The sequence below is a fragment of the Muntiacus reevesi genome, chromosome 3 (genome assembly GCF_963930625.1).
Source record: "Muntiacus reevesi chromosome 3, mMunRee1.1, whole genome shotgun sequence".
In the NCBI taxonomy this organism is placed as follows: Eukaryota; Metazoa; Chordata; class Mammalia; order Artiodactyla; family Cervidae; genus Muntiacus; species Muntiacus reevesi.
Genome location: NC_089251.1, coordinates 129,146,904 through 129,157,083, shown reverse-complemented (window position 1 = coordinate 129,157,083; position 10,180 = coordinate 129,146,904). Strand labels below are relative to the sequence as shown.

General features: G+C 46.9%; 1 protein-coding gene and 1 pseudogene across 4 annotated transcripts; one reads left to right on the top strand and one right to left on the bottom strand.

Annotated features, from left to right (window-relative positions):
- Window positions 1-19: 19 nt before the first annotated feature.
- Window positions 20-3,738, top strand: INHA (inhibin subunit alpha). 4 transcript variants are annotated; one of them, XM_065930485.1, is made up of 3 exons: window positions 20-76; window positions 683-902; window positions 2,774-3,738. In XM_065930485.1, exons 2-3 carry the CDS (start codon window positions 839-841, stop codon window positions 3,592-3,594), a joined length of 885 nt encoding a protein of 294 aa, XP_065786557.1. In that variant the 5' UTR covers window positions 20-76; window positions 683-838; the 3' UTR covers window positions 3,595-3,738. The 4 variants fall into 4 exon arrangements, with proteins under 4 accessions (XP_065786557.1, XP_065786558.1, XP_065786556.1 ...); XM_065930486.1 differs by lacking the exon at window positions 20-76 and adding an exon at window positions 90-304; XM_065930484.1 differs by lacking the exon at window positions 20-76 and adding an exon at window positions 90-519.
- A 5,369-nt stretch (window positions 3,739-9,107) lies between these two features.
- On the bottom strand, window positions 9,108-9,885 carry LOC136164114 (UBX domain-containing protein 2B pseudogene; annotated as a pseudogene).
- Window positions 9,886-10,180: the final 295 nt, after the last annotated feature.

The following is a 10,180-nucleotide window of genomic DNA, read 5'->3' as shown; positions in this document are numbered from 1 at the left end:
GCAGCTGCCAATCCCAAAAATATTCTCTGATGACACAGCTGGAGGACAAGAGCCCAGATCGGCTCCTCCAGGCTAAGTTTAGAGCAGGCGGGACCCCTGCCCCCCGCCCTAACCCCAGTTCTAGCCCCCGCCCAGGCCCTTCCCCCCAGGACTGGCCCAGCAGCTGCTGGGTTGAAAGGGGCCTCAGAAACTGCGAGGGCCTGGCGTGCTCTGTTTCCCTGACAAATAACGCTTTTTAGAGCTGGCAGACCCCCGGTTAACAGGCTCCTGGCCCATCTGGTGTCACCTCTGTGCTTGGGGCTAGGTTGTGACTGTGTGTGTGTGTGGAGGGTGAGGGCTTGTATGTGTGGTTTAGGTCACTTGGGGTGAAAGCCCTCTCCAGCCCCTCCCCCACATTCCTGGCGGGAGTGGGAGATAAGGCTCAGGGCCACAGACATCTGCGTCAGAGATAGGAGGTCTCAATGCCATGGGCAGGGGCAACTCGACTGCGGGGCGTGGGAAGGGCTGGGGAAGACTGGGGTGAGAAGGGTAGAAGAGGGCGGTGGTGGGATGGGGAGGGTGGAGTGGGGAGGCCCTGGGCAGACCCTGGCAGAAGGGGCACAGGGAAGGGTGTGGGTTCCCGGTGGGCAGGGCCAGGTGAACTATGTGGCTTCAGCTGCTTCTCTTGCTGCTGGCCCCTCAGGGCAGGCATGGCTGTCATGGGCCGGAGCTGGACCGGGAACTCGTCCTGGCCAAGGTGAGGGCCCTGTTCCTGGATGCCTTGGGGCCCCCGCCGGTGACTGGGGAAGGTGGAGATCCTGGAGTCAGGCGTCTGCCCCGAAGGCATGCCGTGGGCTTCATGCGCAGGGGCTCTGAGCCGGAGGACCAAGATGTCTCCCAGGCCATCCTCTTCCCGGCTGCAGGTAATGAGTGTGGGGTACTGGCACCTTGACTCTGACAAAGAGTGTGGTGTAGCCTGGGCTTGGGAGCTAGGCAGGTCTGGGGTTGAATCTGAGACCTGACACTCAGCTGACTTTGCAATAATGGACCAGTTACTAAACCTTCCTGAGCCTCCTGTCTCCTCATCTGTGAAAAGCGCCATAATGCCTACCTCGCAGGACTGAGTGAGATGGTGTATCCAGAGTGCCTGGTTCATAGGAGCCATTTGGGAGATAGTCATCTGGAAGGCCAAGGGTCTCTAGGGACAGAGATATCTGGGCATGGGCCCCTTCCTGCCATCTTTCCTCCTACCTTTGCTTTTGCTCCCTGCTCCGAACACTGTTTTTTTAGCCCCAGATAGTTGAGACTTGAGAAGATACCAGGGATTTGGGAGAACAGTTAGCTGGGAAACTAACCTACCTTCTCTTGAATTCCCTTCTCATCTCCCCAGTCAGTTGCACTGACTCAGTGAGTGAAGCCCTCCTCTGACTGGACCTTCTTGTAACTTGGCTCATTTTTCTTTCAGAGAGGACGCCCTGCCTCCCTGTGCTTCGGGCCCCAGGCAGCACAGTGAGTGTGGCTTTAGGATCAGGCAGAATCCCAGCCTGGGCACTTAGTTTAATGGCTTTTCATCTTTCTAACCTTCAGTTTGCCCTGGTGGCTCAGATGGTTAAACATTTGTCTGCAGTGTGGGAGACCCAGGTTCGATCCCTGGGTTGGGAAGATCCCCTGCAGAAGGGAATGGCAACCCACTCCAGTATTCTGGTCTGGGGAATCCCATGGACAGAGGAGCCTGATGGGCCATGGGGTCACAAAGAGTCAGACATGACTGAGGGACTAACATTTCTCATCTGCTAGATGGATCAGTTGTTGTGAGGTTTATAATGAGATGTTCCACATAACAGTACAGCCCCAATTGCTAGTTCTTTAACTCGTGCTGGTTCGTGACTGTTTGATGCAGTCTATATACCTGTCAGGGTAAGGATGCCAACTGCATTTTCTTAGGAAGCACTGTTTTTGATTGTGATCTGAATCCTTTCTCCTCCTCCCCATCCCCTTCCTCCTTCTTCTTCTTGGTGTTAACCTTTTTAAAGTGGAATTATTTTAAAGGATTTCTCATGCAGTATTTCTTACATGAGTAATGTAACAAATGCCTGTGTACACAGCATTCAAGGTACCATTTCATAGTATCAGATAAACAAAAATTTAAATAGAAACTAACAATTCTAAGCAATGGTGAAGGGAGAGAGTGCAGGGCATCTTACACATCACCAATGGGAATATTAATTGGTAAAACCACTTCAGAGAGAAGTTGGCAGTGGTTCGCATTTTTGAAGTCTTTTAATGCTGAAGTAACACATGGGGATTTTCCTCAAGGAAATCAGTCCTGAATATTCATTGGAAGGACTGATGCTGAAGCTGAAACTCCAATACTTTGGCTACCTGATGCAAAGAATTGACTTATTTGAAAAGACTCTGATGCTGGGAAAGATTGAAGGCGGGAGGAGAAGGGGACAACAGAGGATGAGATGGTTGGATGGCATCACCGATCCAGTGGACATAAATTTGAATAAACTTCAGAAATTGGTGATGGACAGGGAGGCCTGGTATGCTGCAGTTCATGGGGTTGCAAAGAGTCAGACATGACTGAACGACTGAACTGAAGGGAACTGAACACATGGGGGGGTGCTCTATCAGTTGCTCGAAGATTGGGGAGGGTCCTGGTCTCTGGCCAAGCACTCTGCGTGGCGCCTGGCAGGCTCGTGAGTGGCAGCCATATCCCTCCTGCTGAGGGGGAGGGGTCCCAGGTTTTGCCAGTCGGGGCTGCCCTCTCCCTTCCCTCTGCCCCCTGCAGGTGCCAGCTGCGGTGATGAGCCAGATGCTGGGGAGGCTGAGGAGGGCCTCTTCACGTACGTGTTCCGGCCATCCCAGCACACACGCAGCCGCCAGGTGACTTCGGCCCAGCTGTGGTTCCACACGGGACTGGACAGACAGGAGACCACTGCTGCCAATAGCTCTGAGCCCCTGCTCGACCTGCTGGTACTGACATCTGGGGGTCCCACGTCTGTGCCCATGTCGCTGGGCCAGGCCCCCCCTCGCTGGGCTGTCCTGCACCTGGCCACCTCCGCCTTCCCTCTGCTGACCCATCCTATCCTGGTGCTCCTGCTGCGGTGTCCTCTCTGTTCCTGCTCCGCCCGGCCCGAGGCCACCCCCTTCCTGGTGGCCCACACACGGGCCGGGCCGCCCAGTGGAGGGGAGAGGGCCCGGCGCTCCACGCCCCCGCTGCCCTGGCCTTGGTCTCCCGCTGCGCTGCGCCTGCTGCAGAGGCCTCCAGAGGAGCCCGCCGCCCATGCCGACTGCCACAGAGCCGCCCTCAATATCTCCTTCCAGGAGCTGGGCTGGGACCGGTGGATCGTGCACCCTCCCAGTTTCATCTTCCACTACTGTCACGGGGGGTGTGGGCTGCCCACCCCACAGGACCTGCCCCTGCCCATCCCTGGGGTGCCCCCTACCCCTTTCCAGCCTCCCTCTCTGGTGCCAGGGGCCCAGCCCTGTTGCGCTGCCCTCCCGGGGACCATGAGGCCCCTACATGTCCGCACCACCTCGGATGGAGGTTACTCTTTTAAGTATGAGATGGTGCCCAACCTTCTCACCCAGCACTGTGCTTGCATCTAAGGGAATCCCGCTGATGCCCGAGCCCCCACGGTCACCAGCCTGGAGGAAGGGCAGGCTGCCCGCTCCCTTCCTTCCTCTCTGCCAGGAGGCTCCCCTCTCCCCATTCCTGCCCCTGTTTCACGAGGAATGTGACAATAAATGACATAGAGCATATGACTTGGCATGTCTTCTCAGGCTTCTCTGATAAGTGTTTGTTGGGGTGAGGTCTGGACCCCAGGAACATGGGATTATGGGGGCTCAGGTCACTCAACCTCACTTGATCTAGGAGATGGGGGTTTGCCAGCTGTAACTGGATGTGTATCTGGTGGGAAGCTACTATGCTTGCGGAGGATCCACAGGTGCTGTCAGCTCAGGAAAGCGACTCTGGAGCCAGAACTGCCCTCGTACAAGCTGGCCCTGATGTGTCGACTGGGTGGTCTGCCACGCACACCTCATAGTGCTTACGCTCAAGTGTCATAACCACCCCACTCTGCCCTAGCTGGTGGACAACGAGCTCAAGGTCGGGTGATCTACAGGCTGGCCAGAGATCACAGCTTTGGGGGCCCCACCGAGACAGATGTTCAGAACTGTCCAGGCGTTTCCTCTGCCAGGGATGTGGGTGACACTGGAGGGCTGGGGACCCTCTACTGAGGGGCACAGGGTTCTCTACTAGGTCAGTTAGCAGATGGGTGTTGCTAGGGAAGTGTCACATATCTGAGACAGAGAGAAGTGAGTGCCACAGAGTAACTTTCACTAAGCTAAGGGTATTCGTTTTAAATGACTGCCCCGTATTCTACAGTTATCCTTCATGGGTGTGTGTCAAAGTGTCATTTCTTTTATGATATTATGGTGATAGTAGATAGCAGTGGTTTTTTTTAAAAATGTGTTTATTTTCATATTTTTACTTAACAAAATTAAAACGTGGCAATTCGAATTTGGATCCTAAGATTTTTCTTTGTAATTTTGCTGCTGAAATCTGTGAAATCTCAAAATCTGTGAAATCCTAAAGTCTGGGAGTCACTGGTCTGGGCCTCCCCTTCCAGAATCTCCAAGGCCTTTGATTCCACTAGCTTAGCAAGTGAGGAAAAAATGTCCACCCCTACCTAAGAGGGGCCAACAGTGCCTAAGAAAACCTGTGTCCACTCCTGGCCATGAGACCAAGAGCAGGAGACTTCAGAGATTTTCCCTGTTCCCAGTGGTAATCATTAGAGACACTGAATAATCTTCATTCAGAGTCTATTTGAACAGAAAATTCAACTCAAACTGGCTTAGACCAAAAAAATAAAATTAAAAAACCCCAGCAGCCTATGACAAGTCCACAAGCACAGTTGGCTAAATTACAGCTCAATTCGGGGCTCAGAGATGCTCCCAGGATTCAGCTGTCAGCTCCAAAGCCCCTGGGTGGGCTCCATCTCAGGTCCACGGCTGCCCGGGGGCTGGCCCAGATGCCCAAGTGACGCCACTGGGTCTCGCAGGAGGGAGTCTGCTTACAGAAGTCCCAGGTTGGGTCTTGGTGGCCTGACTGTCTTGATTAGGGTCATGTGCTCCTCTAGGAAAAGCGGGAACAAAACAAGTTAACGATTCAGAGCAGGAGTCCCACCCCTGGGGTCCAGGGCCTGAAGCAGGAGGTGAAGTTACCCCTGCTTCCCCTCAGCATAGGGCAGTTACCACACAAAGAGGGGTAGATGCTGAGAGAAAGCAGTTGGTTTTTCTTCCCAGTTCTCAAATCTAGCCCTTTCCCTCTACATGAACACCACTTTGCCATTTAAGGGGCAGTTCTTTTTTTTTTAATTGAAGAATAAGTGATTTACAGTATTGTGTTAGTTTCAGGTGTACGGCAAAGTGATTCAGTTATATATATTTTTTTCGGATAATTTTTCATTATAGGTTATTTCACAGTATTGAATATAGCTCCCTGTGTTACACAGTAAATCCTTATTGCTTATGTAACTTACATATATAGTAGTTTATATGTGTTAATCCCATACTCCTAATTTATCTCCTGCTTTCCCCTCTGGTAACCATAGTTTGTTTTCTATGTCTATGAGTCTGTGTCTGCTTTGTATGTAGATTAATTTGCACTATTTTTATTTTAGATTTCACATATAAGTGATATCATATATTCATTTTTCTCTGACTTTATTTAGTATGATATTCTCTAAGTCCAACCATGTTGCAGCAAATGGCATATTTCATTCTTTTTTATGACTAACATTCAATTTATATATTTATATACACACACTGCATCTTAAGGGCTTCCCAGGTGGTGGTTCAGTGGTAAAAGAACCTGTCAGCCAATGCAGGAGATGAAAGAGACTCGGGTTCAATCCCTGGGTCTGGAAGATTCCTTGGAGGAGGGCATGGTAACCTGCTCCAGTATTGTTGCTGGAGAATCCTATGGACAGAGGAGCCTGGCAGGCTACAGTCCATGGGATCACAGAGTCAGACATGAATGAAGCAACTTAGCACACAATACATCTTAAACCAATCGCCTGTTGATGGGCACTTGAGTTGTTTCCAAGTCTTGGCTATTATAAATAGTGCTGCTATGAACACTGGGTAGATGTATCTTTTAGGATTAGAGTTTTTGTCTTTCTGGACATATGCACAGGAGTGAGATTGCTGGACCATATGATAACTCTATTTTTAGTTTTAAAAGGACTGCCCATAGCGTTCTCCACAGTGGCTGCACCAGTTTACATTCTAAAGAGCCATTCTTGATTGGGCAGCTCAGCAGCCTCCTTACTCTAAGCAGTCACTCCCTACCTCTCCAGTCCATGTCCCTCCTGGTGCCCAGGGGTAACTTCTTGGATGATTTTATCCCTCAGGTGACTTAAAAACTTTGTCTATACAAAGCTCAACCTGCTTTGTGGGCTGTAACAGCCCTTTCCAATAGATCTTACACCTGTCACTGCAGCCTTGGAGTGATACAGCCATGAGCTAAGGGATGCCAGCAGGTGCCACAGGTTGGGAGAAGCTGGGAATAGATTCTCTCCCAAAGCCTCGACAGAGCCTGTGATGTGTTACTTTACCTGGCAAAGTGGCCTTTGCAGATGTGATTAAGGCTACTACAGACCCTAAGATGTGGGGAGGTAACTGGATTATCCTGTGAGCCCAATCTAATCACACGAGTCCTTAAAAACAGAGACTCTTTTCTGGCTGTTGTCAGAGAGATGTGATGACAGGATAGAGTCAGAGAGATGCAACCTTACTAGCTTTGAAGGTAGAAGAAGGGGGCCAAACATCAAGGAGCAGAGACAGCTTCTAGAAGCTGGAAAGGCCAGGAACTGATTTTTTCCTTCAAGCCTCCTGAAAGGAATGCAGCCCTGCTGTCATTTTGATTTTAGCTCAGGGAGACCCATATCAGACTTCTAAGCTAAGGAATTGTAGGATCATTAATCTGTGTTCTTTTAAGCCACCAAACTTGTGATGCTCTGTTATGGCAGTTAACAGAAGACTAGCCAGAAATAGTGACCAAAGATGAAGTGGCGTCTGGGAAGAAGATAAAGCTTTTCTCTGCTTCCTGATGTAGTCTGTCTCATCCAGGAAATACTTGGTTCCAGCAGAATTTCGAATATTTATATGGATCATTCTTCAGATTCAGTATGTTTGATGAATAATACATTCCTGAATTTCTACATGAGTTTTGTCTTGGAGTAGAATATATTCTGGGTTGAACAGTTAGAATGAAAGTGAAGAAGAAAAGTTGCTCAGTCGTGTCCAACTCTTTGCAATCCCATGGACTATATAGTCCATGGAATCCTCCAGGCCAGAATACTGGAGTGTGTAGCCTTTCCCTTCTCCAGGGGATCTTCCCAACCCAGGGATCGAACCCAGGTCTCCCACATTGCAGGCGGATTCTTTACCTGCTGAGCCACCAGGGAAGCCCAATATATATGTGTGTCCCCTAGAAAAATGTGTTCAATGAATAAGTGAGTGTGATCAAGACAGGCTCTGAAAGGGACTGTAATTACTCGATTTCCAAGTGCTGTTTAGGGACTTCCTTGGTGGTCCAGTGGTAAAGAATTGCTTTCTAATGCAGGGGATGAGGGTTCAATTCTTAGTTTGGGAACTAAGATCCCACATTGTGCAAGGCATCAAAGCCTGTGTGCTGTAACTAGAGAGCCCGCACACCACGATGAGCCCATGAGACACAATAAAACCCAGCACAGCCATAAATAAATAAATAGAATGTTGTTTAACATGTCTTCCCAAGGATTACTGACCTTCATGTCTTTGTGTTTCTAGTTTATGATGGTCGTAGGTTTACATGTAACAATGCCAAGCTGTATCTTTTGATCTTGATAATATATAGCTAAATCAATAAGTTAAAAGATGTGTAATGTCTTAATAGGAGAAATAATTATTGAATGATCAAACTAGTTCAAAATCAGAATATAAATACTTTTCAGTATATATCACAAAAAACTTATTTTGACAAAAAGATTTCTTAATGGCTGTTGGTCAAAACATTATAGAGAAACTTCAATGCAAATTCTACCAAATGATTTATCAAAAGGGGTTTTGTTCATTTTTTGCCCCTGCAAACAAATGTTGTTACATTAATACTGAGCTTGTAACAAACTGGTTTGCCTGGATGTTTAAAAGTTTCAACATAAACCAGCCCTGCAACTAAAAATTGGAACATATTTATCTCAAGACCTGTTCCTGATCCAAATGTATCTATACTAAGGCTGGAAGATAGAATAACAATAAAACCAAAATGCATCTGGAAAGTAATAAAAATAATTTGATTGTTTTTATGCTGGAAGTATTTTTCTTATTAATACAGAACACCATCTTTCTGATCTGTTACTGCTTGGATAGGAATAATATTATTTTAGTTGCTGGAGTACCATGTCATTAAGAATTATCTGTTTCTTGTTGACTCTGGAATGAAGGCCAAGAATAAGTAAAATGTTGCAAATTCAGGACAGAGTGTACAATAAAATCTGGAACATCCAGGATCCTGTGTGTAATGTTGAATCTTTGTATCAAATGACTCTCATTGGCTAACCTGATTGGAATTTTTGTCATTGGCACTGAATTGTCAACAGGAACAACTGCATTAAGTACTGAATTTTTTCTGGGGGGAAGGTGTATTAATGATTTCAGGTGTAAGGCTTCCAAGTTTTTGCTTTATCTCCCAAAAGCCTTGAATATTATTCTAGGTTATACGTATTACTGATCTTGATATCCCTCTGTACCCAAGTTCACGTGGCCACTCTGAACCAGTTGCAGAAGCTCCAGAGGAATTTCTTTTGAAATCTTCTTCCAGCAATGCCAGTTTATACAGATGGCTAATAAACATACAAAAAGATGCTAAACATCACTCATTATTAGAGAAATGCAAATCAAAACCACAATGAGCTCAAATCTGGTGCTCTGAGACAATCTAGAGTGGTGGGATGGGGTTGGAGGTGGGAAGGAGGTTCAAGAGGTAAGGGATATATGCTGGTGTTTGGTGGAAACCAACACAGTATTGTAAAGCAATTATCAGTCAATTAAAAATAAATGAACAAAATAATGCCAGTTTAAAGGATTTGTAATATTAGTTGCTGAATTTCAGGCATACATGCAAAGACAGTTACACTTCTCTTAACAGACTTCAGAAATTGAACATTTGTTAGGTCATTGTAAGGTCTCAATTCTCCATCAAATAAATTGAAGCTGCTGCTTCACAGTTTAAGCAGAATCTAACATCTGGCTGCTGATTTTCTCCATTGATGTATTCAGATCGCTTACAAAAGGAATGGCCCAATCTCTATCCTCCACCTGAGTTAGAGTTCTCATGATCCAAAGCTCCTGAGGCTTCACTTAGAGGAGCAGTCCCATGTTCCCTTGACTCTTTAGCTTATTCACAATTTTCCCAGTAGAAAGTTGAATTATATGTAATTCCCTGTATCCATGTTCACTTGAATAGAACCTTAACGATAGAATGATGTGGTGATGGAATGATGTGGTCATCAGCTCCTTAAAACAAGTGAATGTTTTCCCCAGTAGTGGGAAAACGTCTGTGGGCTCTTAAAGACTAACTTTAGGTCTATCAGATTTGGAAGATTTGCATTTCACTTTGTCTTTATACAGTTCTGCTAATTTATTTCTTGATACATCATCGCCTTGTTTTCAGGTTTCCTGGCAAGATCTTCATACTTTTATTAAATTCTGCAAATCCTGGGCTTGTGCAGGTCACAGCTCTGAAGACTTCCTTTCCTACTCTTTGGCAAGGTGCTGCCATCACCATCTGCCACCAGCTCCTGGCTTCTTATGCTTTTAATGTTTCTCCCCACAGCCTTTCCCCCCACCTCCCATTTTGTCCTACTCTTTAGTTTGAGAGGGCTTCTCTGATAGCTCAGTTGATAAAGAATCTGCCTGCAATGCAGGAGACCCTGGTTTGATTCCTGGGTTGCAAAGTTCTTTAGTTTGAATAAATTTACTGATGTCTTTGCTGACCATTGCTTTTTGCCTTTTTCTTGGGCTCATTTTTCTTAGTATTGATCTACCTTCTTTTATTATTTATTTCAGAGTAAGTCTGTAGGTGATAAACTTTCTAAGTCCTTTGCAACAGAAAAAGTCTTTTTATTTTTTCACTTGAATGATGATGGTT